A 16168-nucleotide genomic window follows, 5' to 3' on the forward strand; every position below is an offset into this window, starting at 1 on the left:
ACAGGCCCCCTTGAGACTGTACACGTGGCAGGTCGCCATTTATTTACCCTTGTGCATTTAGACGTGTGTGTGGAAAACGTGTATCAGTGAGTGGCAGTTATTTATCGTAACTGAGGAAGAAAAAGCAATATTACCGCATATGGGCCCTCAACCCCGATCAACTACTCTTCCCGATGCATGCATCTGTCCACGTGGCTAACTTTTAATATGTATATTTTTACATTATGTAAATTCTTAATTAGCCTGTCTTGTTTAGATTGTATACATCATTATATCTGACATTCTTGTAACTACTATGTGACCGATAAGATTCCTTTAAGAAACTATGCTTTTTAAAGACAAAAGTACCATGCTGAGAGGGGTGACTTACTTATATCCCACATTAGTGGGTGGTTACCCTATTTATAGGATCTTTAAAACAAGTACATATTTTTAACGAACTAAGGTGAATAAAGGCACAACTAAAAACTGTCATCAAAGTTCAGTTTAATGGATTAGTATTTGAGACTTGGAGTCTATACCATCCACAGCCAAGTGGGTCATATCCTTTCTAATGAGGAGTGCTGAGGCTGGTTTCACTGTGCCAGGGTGGAGGGACACCCACCTCTGAAGGTCTCTGCCTTGTCATAAGCGCCTCGCTCAGGTTGGTCAAGGTCCTGACTTCAAAAAACTCAGTTCTCTTAAAGGTACAGACGTGCCACAACGTATGGGGAGAAGGGATGGGGGAGCGACCTAGGTGTTTTGTGGAAACAGGCACTTGAAAACCTGATCTAAATGAACAGACGTGTAACACGAAAAGTACTGAGAGTGTGTGGGGCGTTGTGCGGCACATGGTCCCTGAGGTGGCCGTGTGGGGAGCCGCGTACAGTACAAACGGCAGATGCGCACGTGCCCTCCACCCTCAGAGGCCCTGGAAGTGACCAAACAGAGGGGCTGCTATAGCAGGTGCCAGGAGTGGCCAGCTGTGTCACCTGATGCTGCTTACCTGACAGGGGCCCTGACTAGTCCGAGAACCGTGTGCACGTTTTCCTCCGGGTAACCACAGGTCTGACGACAAGACCAAGAGAAAATGGGGACTCCTGCTGGGGAAAAAGCCCCAGAATTCTCCCTCTGGGGCCTGGCACTGCTCAGGACAGCACCGCAGTCCTGGGCGAGCACGGCACCAGCCCAAGTCCAGAGAGGACGTGGCCTTAGGTGGCAGGGCACATTCATCATGAGTTTGGAAACGTCCAGAGGACACTTGATCAATAATGCTAATAAATAACCTTGATTGTTCACGGGCACCTGAGAGCTGGAACATCTTTAATCCAACCCCAAATCAATTCACATTTCTATTCACAGCAAGGACGTTTTTCAAACACCTAGGAAACTAGATGATAGAAAATGGATTTAAGACCAGGTGTCCCTTTTGCAATGCTGGGAAGAAGGCGGAAAGGACAGACTCCCTAGTTTGGAGGATCGTGATGCGAAAGGCTGTGTGCTTCATACTCTATGAGACAAAGACCTAATAAAAAAAAGAGACTGCTCTTTCTTTTTTTTAATTTTTATTTTCAGTACATTAAATTGACTCATAAAAACATTCTAAAAATGTACAATTTTTCCTTTTTAACAAAGTATAATAAAACATAAAAACCCCAAAAACAGAATACTTGACATTTACAATTCAAAATCAAATTAGCAGAATATTAAATATTTACAAAACTATATCTTTTAAAAATATTTATAAAGTTACATGCAATTTTGTAGAATTGACATAAAAGAATGGCTCAAAAATGGGAGAATTTTCCTTCATTCCTAAAAAGAAAATATGTCCAATAGAAGCTGGGAAGATTCTTGAGTGTACACGAGGTCTTCAGTTACAGTACCAAAGCCTGTCTCTGTGCATCTAAGAACTTTACGCATGTGAGGGGCTTCTTAACACCGGGGTGACCTGGCAGGCGCACCCCTCCCTCCAATAACAGTGTAGTAACATTGACCTTTGGCCTCAACCAGCACAGTACGTAGTTTGCGAGTGTTGATTAAAGATAACTCACTTTGATTCAGAACCTCGGGGCTTTTCAGTAATGGAGCCTCTTCAGAACCCATGGCTTTGAATGTCCCCTGCCTCATTCACTGGGAGTCATCTGCACTTTGGAAAGGACGGCCAACCCGCTCAGGTTCCACAGGCCCATCCACTGGGACGGGTGGTCGAGCTGAGCAGGGTCAGGGTTTCCCTTACAACCTTTTAAGACTTCAACACGTAACGCCATCAGTTATCAGCGTGTAAAACTAGCAAGGCATCAAATAAGCCACCACGGAAGCAGGAGGAGTGACAACGACGGGGAGCGAGGAGGGCGTGGCCCACTTCCTGCTCAGCAAGTGCTCACTAGCAACACTGCAGTGAGTGGACAGATGCAAGCCTCGGTCAGCATTACAGCTGCATAATGTCAGGCAAAGTTACTACCCGCTATGCATCTCCATACGTAGTGTGCCGTGTAAACTAGCTAGGTGGACTTCTTGCGATAAAGGACCTAGAATTCTAAATAGTGAATTAAAATACTGAACCTACTAACTGCTGTGTTAACAAGCTGACTCGTGTAATTTTTTGGAGATGATAAATGATGCTGGTTTTTTAAAATACCCAATCACATGTCTGCTTTCAAGAAAATAGCTTTTTCTTTATTATTCTAAGTGCTAGCTCCCATTTTCTCAGTGCTCTTTAGCAATTAGAAGTTTTTAACATTTATACACTTTCCAATGTTCAATATAATCATAAAATAAAAATTAGAAAATAAGGTAGAAAATTGAGTGTTCTGCTTTAAAAAAAAAAAAAAAAAGATTAGTGTTTTTATCCCAACGTTGTATTCTACTTCAATCTGTACATTCCACTTTCCCCATTCTTGGAGATAAAAAATGGGGTTAGAAACTTTAAAATATGACAGACTACACAGAGCAAAGTGGCTGGTGCCACACCTACCTGGTTGCCACAGCATTTGGAAACTGAGCCCACAATTTCAGGAAAATAAGTAGTTGAAAGGGTCAGTCTGATCTGTGTTTCTAGCTGATGAGGAGTCCTCTGAGGAAATGCCAAATGCTCTTTAGGCTCACTGACTGTGGTTGCTTCTGGAGAGAAATTTCATCAGAGAATACTGCTAGCAAATATTCCCAAGTTCAAGTATGCGATTCACTTGGGAAGAGGTCTCACGGAGCGGCAGCTGAATGCTTTGTGTCCTGGTGTCTCACATTTACGTTTTACCACTCTCAGCTCGGAATGGCCTCACTGGAGACGTCACTCTGCACATGCACTTTCAAAGACAGCTGGAAGTTTCTCTAAGACCTCTGATGACTGGAACACAGCCCCACAATGTCTGAACTTATTTCCCTCAATTTGAATGTCATACTTCAAATTGAAGTTCGTTTTAATTTTTTGTCGTATTTAACGCTAACCTCTAATATTTATCAAAACAGTTATAAGGGTAACAACAGACACACTTTCATTCCCCAATACTGACCACTAAAACAAAAAACCTAAATATGATTTTTTTCTTTTGTTATGAGACGGTTTTCAACAGTTTCACTGTGTTGAATGAAATAGGATTTATTTAAAATAGTTCTTTGTTTAAAAAACCAAAAATTTTAAAAGTTTGGCTTTCAGCACATATCCAGGCCACTGTAACGGCCTTCAGAAATATTAAAATCGTAAACATCAATGAACACTCTTAAGTCTTCCTTAAACATAATATGACAAGTTCCAGTCTAGTACTCTTTAAGGCAAAGTTGTGTCAGTCCTCGTAATTTTGACATTTTGTAGTGTTTATAATTTAAGAGATCAATGTAACATTCCCCCAAAATGCTGTTGTAAGCATCGCCATTACTTCAATACTGTGTACCAGGAAGAGAGAGAAGAATACAGAGGTCTGTCAATTCTGCATTGCATAGAAATAAAACTCTACTAAAATAAAACTCTTAAAAACTCTACTAAAAGCCTTTCATTAAAAAAATGTAACAACTTTCTGCTTTAGTTTCCGTGAAGCAGGAAACTGATCTCAAAATTTGAAGCCTTACATCACAATGCCTCAAATTCTAGGGTATTCTTTTGATTTACACCAATTTTACATGAGGCTGATTGTCCCATTTTAAGAGTGGTCTGAGTATTGTGATTTTCTTTTTTTAAATAAATATTCAACTGGAAAATCCCTGGGCAAGACCTTACCAATCAATATTTTAATATTGAAGGCTTTAGCATTTAAAACAATATTGTTTGAGCAGAAAATTCCCTTTTGCCTGGAAGCTTTAAGTCCCTTACTTTCGGACCAAAAGCTCTCATTGCAGTGGGGTGAAACTGAGAGCTGTGTGGTGGACTTTATTTCCCACCTTGGTAAAACTAGACTTCTGCAGATCTTGTAGCTCTGTCCTGTCAGTGTATTCTCTTTCAGAGTCTTACCACTTTCTATTGTAGTTTTCCAGGTAATTTTTAACGGAACTAACTATTGATACACAGCCTAATACAAAAGAAGTTGACAGGAGAAAATTTCAAATCGTTTGCTCAGAGATTATAGGACTGTATTATTGTTGTTGAAATGTCTGTCTCAAGTGTGAATCCATTAGCAGTGAGCCTTGGGGTCCTTGGGAAGTCCATGGGAGATAAAAGAACTTGCAAACTTGGCTAAGGATGTGCAGCATCCATCAGTGCCGCTCACGAGGTGTGCTGCTATCGCGTCTCTGCCAGGGTTCCTTCGTGGTGGAAGACGACAGGACTCAAAGCTCGGAAGGGCTGGGAAGGAAGGTGTCCTCAAAGCTTTGACTACTAGGGATTCTCTGGGACTTGGACCCTTTTAGAAATTAAGTTGTTGCAAGTAACTATTTCTATTTAATAATGTAGTTTAAATTTATTTGTAGGAAAAAGAAAAAAAAAAAAAACCCTGAAACTGCTACAAGTGCTTTTAAGGAGGGAAGGAAATACTAAAATCTCTGTTGTGTACTAAATCATGTAGCCTGCTGGTGCGGACTCTAAGAACGGATTCTCTGAGCGTCTTGCACTGACTGGTCTCAGGGAGCTTGTCTCCCAGAACTGCAGAGATGGACATCGGTTTACATTCTTCGGTAGTGCAATCCTTAAAAAGCCCAGAGATTAGTGCCTAACCACTTTAAGAACGAAACAGAACAGAACAGAACAAAACAAAGGCGACATTTTCCCTCACCAGGGGTGTCAAGAGTCCGACTGGTAGAACTCCACTTGGAGAACTCCGACCTTCAGTTCTCGATTCCAACCTCACGTAGCTGCCCTGGAATTACGTGTGAGCCTAGAAGGACCAATTACGGCAATGCTCTTCAGGAGACGGGAGGTCTCTGCATTGCAACCAAGGGTGGAGGTGGCCAACTTTCACCCACAGTGGAGATACCCACTAGGCCAGTCCTGACATCAAGCTCCCGTCTAGGATTTTGGCAATAAAACTGAGTTTGATGCATTCCTACGCTAGGTTTTCTATCCAGTCTAGTAAAGTAAAGCACCTTTGGATTAAAAATATTGAGCTCAACAGCAACTAGACTTCTCAGTTTTGTATTTAATTTTCCTTAGGTCTCCATGGCTTAATAGTGTTCTGTTGCCAGAGAAAAATATCAATCTGTGGAGTCCAGACTTTCTGCTGGAGGGGCATATTTCAACCTAAAAGTACCTAGAGAGGGGGAAAAAAAAGAGATCAAATTTGAATCACCATAGAATTACTGCCATGATCTGTCCAAAGTTATTTCCAGAGTCACTGGTCAAGATCTGGGTGCTGGAAATCCAGACCAGCTGTTCTGACCACTCCCAGCTCCCCTGGCTCCACCCCACAGACCGGACGTTATCTTAACAAGTTTATCAAATCAGAGAAGGGGTGAAAAAGACTGAAGAGTTCCCAGTCTGTTTCTTCATTCTTTGGGAGCTCAGACAGCACAGAATTGGCCCCCTTCCTTGGGACAGGGCAAGGGAGGCCTGGCCGCCACCACAGGCCTCTGGGCTCGCTGCGTCAGGAGATGCAGCACCACCTCTATCAACGGGGGAGGGGGGGCCCACAGTCACTCCACCTGCCACCAGACCTGATTCCAAGTTGTCTGTAAAGCTCTCCAGGTGACTAAGGGGCACAGGCAGGTCTGGAACAACCCTCAAAAGTCTCCAGAAAGCAAGTGGCTGACTATCCAAGGTCGCACAGTGAGCAGTCGCAGGCTGGGACCAGAATTCCCAACGCCCAGCCTAATCTTTCCAAGGAAAACAGCAAGAACAAACCTGGTGTGGTAACGACAGCAGACACACACTTGACTAAAGGAGACAAGAAAGAGTAGCAAAGGGGGAAGGAAGAAGATGCAGCACAGCGAGTAAGGACACCACGTAGCCGCCACACAACGCCCACGGCCACGGCCACGGCCACTCTAGACGGGGGAAGAGAAGCGGGGACAGCGAGTTCCACCTGTAGCGCCTGAACTCGCACGCCACGCCCTCGGTTCTCAGTTAAACACCGGCGGCGGTGGCACTAAATCACCCATGCTTCCTCCCCAGTCACGTGGCACAAAAATAACAGGCCAAGGAGCCACTGGGCCACAGCCAGCGAGCCACACTCTAAAATGAGAAGCAGGCTGAAACCACAGGGACAGTCTCAGAACCAAAGCAGACCTTCTGGGGGCTGCACAGCCCATCAAGAGTTTCGTGCTTTTTCAGAGAGCATTTGAAAAACCACTTCTTGCTTGCTTTAAAAAAAAAAGGAAGTTGACTATTACTTTCACAGAAAGGATGCTCCTGTCTGGAGCTCTCCACCTCGGGGGCCTTTACCTTGCCGGTTGAAGTCCATGGACGGCTGCTTGCAGTCCTGAGCGCGGTGACCGGTGGCCCCACAGTTGTAACACGACAGATTCCCGCTCTTTTTGTGACTGGAGCCGTTGCTACTACCCACCAAGCCCTGGGCCTGGTAGACGCCCGCCGCCCCCATGAAGTTCTGCACGGGCGGGACGGTGAAGGCCGACTGGCCGCCCAGCACGGGCTCGGGGCCCACGCCGCTGCTGTAGGGCGAGTGCACGACCGGGAAGGCGCCGCCGCCGTACTGCTGGGCGCCCACGTAGCCACTGCCGCACATGGGACTGAACGGCAGGAACGGGAAGGGGAAGACGGACGGCCCCGAGAACGGGTGCTGGAAGTAGTTGGCGTAGCTGACAGTTAGGCCGCTCGAGCCGCAGCTCCCGCTGCAGCCGCAGGACGTGCACACGACGCAGCCGGGGGGCGGGGCGGGCGCGGGCTGCTGGGGCGCGGGCTGCTGCTGATGGTGGTGGTGGTGGTGGTGGTTCTGGGCCGAGGCGGGGAGGTTTCCGGGGGAGCCGCCGCCGCCGCCACCGCCGCCGCCACTGCTGCTATAGAAGCTGCTTTCGGGGACCGAGGAGAGCGCGGGGCTGGAGCTGGGGGCGGGGCAGCTGGGCACGGTGGCCATGTTTGCAAAGGACGTGGCAGGGTGGCTACCGGCAGAGGCAGTGTTGCTGTTTGCGCAGAAGCTGCCCTGCAGGGGGCCCACGGGCACACTGCTCATCGCAGAGAAGGCAGCTTTGGTGTTGGCTGTGTACAGAGCAGTCCGAGGGTTTATTATGGCAGGGGGCACGCTTATTTGCACGTTGCCGGAACAGGAGGTTTGCCCAGACACGGCAGAATCTGCAGGGACAGATGAAGACACCAGAAGTTTGATGGGTGGCCGAGCCACATGGAAGACGGTGCTGGACGTCCCTGCGGCAGCAGTGCTGGTCTCCACCACCAGGGCCGGCTGCTGTGCCGGCTTCATCACCCTGTCGAGGGCGGACGCGTGGACGACTTTGGTGCGGGGACCAAAGGAGACGGTGGGCGACACAGAGCTGCTCTCGGTGAGTCCAGAAAGGACCTGCATGGGCTGATGGGGGGTGGACGCGGGTAGCATGTCCATCATGGTGCTGCCAAAGTTCTTGTCCACTTTGATGCCGCTTCTTGGTCCAGAGACTTTACTGCGCTCCTCGAGAGACAGCAGCGAGTGCACAGAGGACGAGAGGAGCTTCATGTCCGCGCCCCCCCTCTCCGCCTTGTGCACGGAGTTCAGCACCCGGATGGGCGCGACGTGCGAGGCCGCCGTCATCACCTGCGGGGGCAGCGGGTGGTGGCCCGACGGACTGGAGCCTGCTTCGTTCTGCACGGGCAGGACCTGCGCCGTGGGCCTGGCGGAGCTCGACGTGAAGTGGTTCAGCAGCATCACAGGCTTCTCCTTGTCAGAGCCCTCCAAGTGGATCTCCACACCTAGAGAGGTGGAAACAGCGTCAGCACAGCTTCCGCAGACCAGGGCGGGGCAGCACAGCGCGAGGCACACGGGGCGTGCTTACGTCTGTCGTTCTCCTCCGCGCTGTCCGAGCTCTCTTCCCGGGCCTGCACGCCCATCGGGCTGGGCGAGGAGCTGGAACACTCGGAGGAGCTGCCTTCCCGGGCCGTCTGGTGCGGGGGCTGCGCCACCTCCACCCGCAGCGCTGCGGAGAAGGCACAGGTGACAGCCCGGAGGTGGCACCAAGGTCCGCGAGCCACGGGATGCCGACGGGGGCTGTGCCAGCCGGCGCCAACCGCGCCCTCCCCTCCCACCCGCATGCATGCCTATCGGGCCCATTTTCTATCCTGTCCCTATTCATACAGGGCTGAGGCTCACAAGCTCGCCAGGCGGCAGACGCACGCGTGGCCGTGCTCCCAGCCTCCCCAAGCAGACGCTGCAGGACAGGAAAAGGACCCGCAAACCGCCGGGTGCTACAACAGCCGCACTCCACAGACAGACACCTCCGTTTTCTGAGGACCGAAGACGTAAGACCTTTTCAGTCAAATAAGCACTGAAAAGATGCACTGACATTTTTTCTTCCTGGTTTACTGTCACTCTTGATATTTCTAGTGCATGAGGAAAACAGCAGAACAGCTGTTACCGTGACCCTCCCCCTCCTGCCGAGGAGAGGACGGCAGGGAGAAGAGGAGGAAGGCTGGTGGCTCGGCATCAGGGACTTCAGGATGGACCTGCAGGGCGACGGCCTAAAGCCGCCTCCACACCTGCCATGGTCGGGGCAGGGGGCGGGGGGAGAAGAGGCTTTCATCTATTTTGCATACTTCCTACTCTCTCCCTTTCACCAGAGCAGTTTCTGGGTCTAATGCTTTTGCCCAAACCACTTCAGGCGAGTCACCAGTCTCCAGCTTCTAACACAAACGTCCCTTCTATTTTCCTGTCGCAGAAACTATAAAAGCTAAAATAATGAAAAGTAACTCTTAAGTATGAGAAAATGGAAACAGAAAAGTCCCAATTTTGGGACTTCCGTGGTGGCTCAGTGGTCAAGAATCCACCTGCCAATGCAGGGGACACGGGTTCAAGCCCTGGTCAGGGAGCTAAGATCCCACATACCGCGGAGCAACTAAGCCCGTGCGCCACAACTACTGAGCCCACGAGCCTAGAGCCCGTGCTCTGCAACAAGGGAAGCCACTGCAACGAGAAGCCCGTGCACCACAATGAAGAGTGGTCCCCGCTCGCCGCAACTAGAGAAAGCCCGCGCACAGCAACAAAGACCCAACGCAGCCAAAAGTTTAATTAATTAATTAATTAAAAAATAAAATAAACTAAAATAATGAAAAGTAACTCTAAGCACTAGAAAACAGAAAGGGAAAAGGGGCGTGACCTGTGGCCTGGCCCTCCTCCGAAGGGTCCCAGGTCCAGGCGCGCCCGGCCCCACCCACCTGCAGCATGGCTGCTTCGCACCGGCTGCACAGGCCCCACGTGGCTGGTGGGGGGAACGCGGGCCACTCCGCTGCTGCTGACTGGGGGAGGGGCCGAGGGGTTCAGGCACCGTTTCTCTGACTTCTCCCTGTGCGACAGGAAAGCACAGCAACAAGCGAGCGTTCAGTTCTGCTGCAGAGCCTCTCCGTGTTTCAGTCTCTACTTAATGCAGAGCCTCTCCGTGTTTCAGTCTCTACTTAAGAAGGCTGATTTCCGCCAAAATAATCTCCAGGGTGGAAGATAACGCATTCTGACTTCTCAGATTCACTCTAAAGGGTCCTTCCTAGCAAACCAAAGCCACATTTGTAGAATCTTAAGAGCATTAATTAAGGTTTGATAAGCAATCAGCAGTAATAAGTCCTAGCGTCTGTTCCGCATGTTAGAAACTAAAATGAAGACACATTCCGTAAACAATCTCACACTCACTTCTCCAACTCCAGCTGAGTCTTGAGCTTCTTCTTTGCTCCCATGGTGAGGGATTCAAATTTATTTAGATCTTCTTCCGTAAGGCTCAGAAACTTCCACAGAAGAAACAAATTACAAAGTGTGAGAATTAATTAGGATTCTGAAGACAAAGAACTTGGAGTTTAATTTCATAAACGTATTCTACCTCTAGGATATGTAAACAGATCAAACCTAAGTAGATAATAAAAGACTGGGGATCGCTGTCAAACATTTACTTGCTAAATGACTTGGTGTCCAGGGTCCAAAATATAAGACGCTCATTGTGCGTCCGAGGGTCACGGGCTGTGCCCACTGAGCCTTCAGCACAGGCGTCCGAGTGACAGCTGGGTGAAGACTGGGCACCTGGAAGGTCCGTGCTATGCGGGCAGGAGACTGAAACAGTGTTCTGCGTCTCAACTGCTGCAGAGATGCAGCTGGTGGAAGTGTCTCCCCTCCCGGGGCTCTCCCTCCAGCGACAGGAGCAGTCTTCTTTAGTGGCTCTTTTTTCTTGAGGTCATGGTCATTTTAGGGACAACAGCAACTTTGTTGGGTAGCCAACGATCCAGAAAAGTAGATGCCACCCAAACTGAACGGCGACCTAACCCACCGGCCTCATACTAAGAAAACAGATGATACTTGGTCCTCACAACGGTCCACAACATGGCTTGTGATCTTAGCCTTTTCAACTCATACGCTACGCTAAAACTTTTTAAACTGATCATGACCAAGGTTAGTAAAATCTGTTGTTTTTAAGACTTGTGAATCCTAAACTGAGAGTATTGAAAATTTACTTAAAATGTGTTTTTTATTAGCAGTAAAAGCTTGATTTCTAGATTCTTCAATTGCAGATTTTTGGACAAACGAAACGTTTGCAGAGATAAAAGGCACCAAGTCACTTTATCCAGCAGGGGGAGCTCAGAGTTCAAACATCACATACAGGTCCGATTTACTTTTACCATTGACACTGAAACTTAAGAAATTTCAGAATTTTTTAACAGTGAAAAAATGCTCCTTGTCCAAACTGTATTGTAAAAGATAACTGCTATGTAGGATTTCTTGAAAGACATAAAATTCATCTATTCCTTTAGCTCTAAGAGCCTACATGAAGGCAGGTCATCAGACAACCCTTTTGCACTGGGCTCTTGTAAAAGGCTACGCTGAGGGGCGTCTAAGAAAGGGGGACGCGGGGCCCACAATTCACTACCTCTACCCACTGAAGGGCTGCTGGAGACATAGCCCTCAGTCACAGACAGTGAGTGTCTCGTTTGGGAAGACCCCAAACTATCTTAAGAAAGCTGTTTGTTTACAGACAACTGTGATCCAGTGTTTGCTTCAGCTGCAGGTAGCCTCCAAATTCAAATCCACGGCCCCTCCAGCAAGCTCACGGGACTTGTGGGGACACGCATCTGCAGGTGTTAAGGACCAGGTGCTGTGACCTCCACGACACACACGCTGCAGAAACCCAACTCAGTTCCTCTAGGAATGAGGTCCAAAGAATGACGGGTTACCTGAGACAACAAGCACGTTCTCGCTGCCTGCTAGTAACCAACGTACCTTCTCCATCGTGAGCTGTTTAAAGACGGGGTAGTACTTGTGCAAACGCAGTTTCCGAAGCCAGTCTAAAATCCCATTTTGCTCCTGGGTCTGCGGGGCCTGCAGGCTGGAAGGCATCAAGATAGCGGGCGAGCTGTCCATCGGGGTCCGGTAGGCCAGAGCTGAGCCTGCACCCCCCGCGTGCGAGCAGTGGGGCAAGGCGGACGTGCTGGCCGAGTGCTGCCCGTGATGCTGGGCGCCGCCCTGAGACGACGGGATGCCGGCCACTCCGCACACAGGCCTGCGAGGACAGCAGACAGGTAGTTTTCAAAAGACCACGGCCTCCACCGAGGACCAGCTCCTACAGCCTGGACTGCATCTGCAGCCATGTCCACTGCTGGCGCCAGAGCTACTGCCACCACCACCCTGGGGTGAACGTCTGAAGGCGTGGACGTGTGCATGCACGGACGTGTGTGTACCCATCTAGATGCTGCGCTTGAGTACGTGTGTACATGTTATGTATGTGTACACGTCTGTGTGTCACCACCAGACCTGTGGCTTTGCTGCCTAGTTTCTTTCTGTTGCTTCTGTCACAGGATGATACTGATAATCATATATTAAAACTCCAAAATCTTTAAGATTCAAATTAATTTTTTTTTTTGAAAAGTAAATTCTAGAAAGCTGAAGGACCAAAGCATCACCCTCTGTCCCTGCCCCTTCCACACTAAACTGCAAACTGACATATTACATGTTTACACACTCCAGGCAGAGGGTGAAGAAAGTCAGCACCTTCAAAGACCTCATTACCTGACTAGAGCTCACGGAACCGTGTGTGTGTGTGTGTGTGTGTGTGTGTGCGCGCGCGCGCACGCGTGTACACACCGTCTGTGATGTCAGCCCATTTTAATGCTGGCTGTCAGTCCAGATGTGCAGTCTGTCTGTCACCCGCGCACTGCCACCATCACTGTCGGGCCCCGTGCTGGCAGAGGGACCTCCAGAGCAGCAACTCTGGCCCTTCGTGGGCTTAATCACTCCCCAGGAGCTTGTAAAAATGAAGATTCTCAGAAATTTTGGTTTCCTAGAATGTGCAGGGCCCAGAAACTGGCATTTGCAATAAGGGTCTTTGGGAATTCTAATTCCAGGGGCTCCGAGAACCACTTTTTTTTTTTTTTTTTAAGAAATCAAAAAGTGGATTATCTCTATCCAATTCTTCTCTCAATATTATTATTCAAGACTAAGATCAAGAGTGACTTAACTCTAGAAACAACTATTTACACAAAACGAAAAGTAAGCTCTGTAATAAGGCTGACTGGAAATGCGTTGGTTACATGGTAGAAGTCTCACCTTCCAGACACGCCCATCATGGTACCGACTTTAGACAGGGAAGGGTTGCCAGGACCTACAAGTTAAAATAGATATAATTTATTTACAGACCATAAAAATGTTTCTACTTTTACTGAATTATATTGTACAGACTCACTTGGACTTTGAAGCTGCTGGGTGGGAGATGAAGTGCTGAAAAATCTCTTAACATGGTCGTTTTTTAATATGTGAGAAGGTAATGAAGCCAAATACCTAGAAATGAAGCAGAGTGGCTTCATCAGCATCAGAACGTGTTACCAGAAGGCAAGGGGGGGAGACTGTAATTTTCAGTTAAGAGACATATATAGAGCAGAGCAAAACTGAACAGAAGTGCCTTGACCTATATGCTTCCTGCTTTATTCAGTTTTATTCTTGGTACGATTCATACTGCTTCCTGGTGCCCCTTTTCCTTATTTACACTGTGTTACGCTGTATGAATCGAGTCTCTCAGGGCCCACAACCCGGGCCGTGAGCACAGCTGGGGCCGTCACAGCTGCTGGGTGGCACGCTGATGTTGGCCCCAGTCCCCGGGGCCCTCTGTGCGCATGTACAAGACCAACGCGCCAGGACGTCATCAAGGGTCCAGAGCCACTGGGCCCAGGAGACTTTTTATTAGGTCCTCATTTTATCCTTTCAACTATAGGGCAGAGGCAGATTTTATTTCATTAAGACCGTCAAAATTACATTAAATGGTGGCATACACTTTGAAATTCCTTCACTTATATATTCTCAAAATCATGCCTAGATTATTAAGATCCTTCGAATTCTCCATAACTGATGAAAACCCCTAGAGGCAAACAGGAGACCTGAACCATCCAGACTGCATGTCACCTGAGGAGCCCCTCAGATGCCTGGGCAGCTCACGTCGGGCCCCGCCCGCGCCGCAGAGGGCCATCGGCAGCCGCCCGCGCCGCAGGGGGGCCGCTGGCCGTGGCCTTGGGTGGGGTGACGAGCATTACCTCAGGTCCGCTTCCAGATCCATGTGGTTTCGCTCTACATAGAATGCATCTGGGCCAGCTAAGCAAGGAATGAATTTCTCCAAATTTTCTTCAGGACACAGCTGAGATAACTGAAAGACGAAAAGGCATAGGAAGTATGTCACAATTCATCTTACGGAACCAGAACTCCTCACTGTGGGAAACACTTGGGCAGGTACTGGCTGCTGACACCTGCTGCTGTGATTCTGGGAGCCACCTGGGCTTCCGCGTCCACTTGGGACGCAGGAAGCAACAACCCACCACAACATCAAGAAGAAGCTCGACACCCCACACAGCTGTGCCTGCTCTTGAGCCCAGCAGAGGGCTGAGCTGCAAGGCCACCATGTGAACCGAATTCCAAGACGGGCCTGCCCCTCTGAGGACGCAGGGCACGTGAACTGCCTCAGCCGTGGCAGAGCCCGCGGGAGAGATGGCTGCCATACAGGCAGGTAGAAGAGATCGGCTGGGATGAGCACATCCCCCCAGGCTGAGTGTGCGTCAGACAGCAGTCGGCCCGGAGCCCAGACGCAGGGGGCCTGTGTCCTCATTCCCGAGCTCCCTTCCACAGGCGGGGAGGCTGGAGAGAGTCTGCACAGGTGGCACAGGGGTGGGGCAGCGGCCCCTGGGGCTGAGGCTGGAAACCCCATATGCCTTTCCCTGGAGCCTGCTCTCAATCCAAAGCAAAAAGCCCGTAACCCGCTGGGGGCGGGACGAGATTGCTCGTGCTCCCAGAGCTCAAGCAAAACCCCCCATTTCTGGGGGCTGAGGCAGAATGCCTTCATGCCTCTGGAGGAGGAGGGGAAAGTCCTCCCGGCACCAGGTCACAGGCAGAGATACCCTGCTTCTCAGGGAAGATGAAAACAAAACCCCTCTGGCCCCAAGGAAGGGGCAAGAAAGCCCTCCTGAGCCGAGTCAGCTGCTGCTGGGGAAGGAAGGGGCAGGGATGCTGAGAAAGGCCCCCCACGACCCTGTGGTTAGAGCTGAGGCTGCACCAGCAGGACGGGGAAACCACTCCGACCCTCACCGAGCATCCATCACCACGCAACAAGTAACAGCAGTCTCCCCAGGGAGGGAGGAGTCAACGGAGCAGGGAGACGCCCTCTGTGCCGCAGGTGAAGCAAGACCACTCCAGGCTCCTCTCAAGGCTCAAGGGACCAGCAGGACTCCCCGGAGGAACCTGAGGCCTGTGGTGCAACAGCAAAACCCAAACCCAGCTCCGCTCCTGATGAGATCAACCTGAAGCCCCGCCGCCGGTCCAACAGATGCAGCAGCAGGCCCGTTTCCAGGCTAGTTTCTAGACGTGACGTCTAACGTTCAGTCAAAAATTATAAGATAGAAAAGAGGGGGCAATCTATCGCCAAGATAATCATCGGAGCCAGACTGGAAAATAACCCAGATGTCGGCACTATCACACAAGGACTTGGAATAACTGCTGAACATACTAAAGGACTTCGTTTAAAAAAATGAACAACGTTGCATGAACGAGTGGGAAATTTCATCAGAGAGACGGAAACTTTCTATTAAAAGACGTTATCAAACGGAAAAGCTACAGAAAACAAAAGAACAAAAAACCCCAAAACCATGGTACTAGAGATGAAGAATTCAGCTCGTCAGCAACCTGGGTAGAGCTGAGGAGAAACGTAAGTAAACTTGAAGACGGGGTCACGTACACATGACTCAAGGCCCGGAAGAAGAGAGAGTGGGGCAGGAGAAATATCTGAAGAGATAATGGACAAGAAGTTTCCAACATTACTGACAGACAGCAAGGCAGAGACCAGGAAGGGCAGAGAACCCAAAGCCAGGTGAGTATCAGCCACTGCAAACACCCAGACAAAAGAGTGGCAAAGTCGGCCGGCATCAGCGGAGTCCAGAGAAGTGCTTTTTCACAAGACAAGAGGCTGGCACAAAGGAGAGGAAATTCAGTGTTCTAAGTGGTGCGGAGGAAACAGGGAACCCCCGGGGAGGATCACTAATCAATCCTAGAAAGCACGGCACTGTGGCGTCCTTCAGTGCATGGCAGGCCTAAATAAGAGGCACACTCAAACAACTTCTGCCCAAGCTTCTCAAACAGGATCCACCAACTCGATTCTCTCCTAC

At 49.4% G+C, this 16168-nt stretch overlaps 1 protein-coding gene across 1 annotated transcript in view; it reads right to left on the bottom strand.

The window, feature by feature from the left end:
- Positions 1-2790: 2790 nt before the first annotated feature.
- The window catches only part of ZCCHC14 (zinc finger CCHC-type containing 14), a 57654-nt gene continuing 44276 nt past the window's right edge, over positions 2791-16168 (bottom strand). Inside the window, exons 5-13 of the mRNA XM_022582966.2 lie at positions 14054-14163; positions 13213-13307; positions 13077-13131; positions 11754-12033; positions 10182-10273; positions 9716-9843; positions 8341-8481; positions 6785-8257; positions 2791-5654 (exon numbers count right to left, since the gene is read on the bottom strand). Coding sequence (XP_022438674.2) covers positions 5599-5654; positions 6785-8257; positions 8341-8481; positions 9716-9843; positions 10182-10273; positions 11754-12033; positions 13077-13131; positions 13213-13307; positions 14054-14163 — 2430 coding nt within the window. The 3' untranslated portion in view covers positions 2791-5598. The remainder of the gene's footprint in view (positions 5655-6784; positions 8258-8340; positions 8482-9715; positions 9844-10181; positions 10274-11753; positions 12034-13076; positions 13132-13212; positions 13308-14053; positions 14164-16168) is intronic.

This window comes from Delphinapterus leucas, chromosome 20 (assembly GCF_059928025.1).
Source record: "Delphinapterus leucas isolate spDelLeu-1000000601 "Yukka" chromosome 20, BTC_Dleu_Yukka2, whole genome shotgun sequence".
Lineage (NCBI taxonomy): Eukaryota > Metazoa > Chordata > Mammalia > Artiodactyla > Monodontidae > Delphinapterus > Delphinapterus leucas.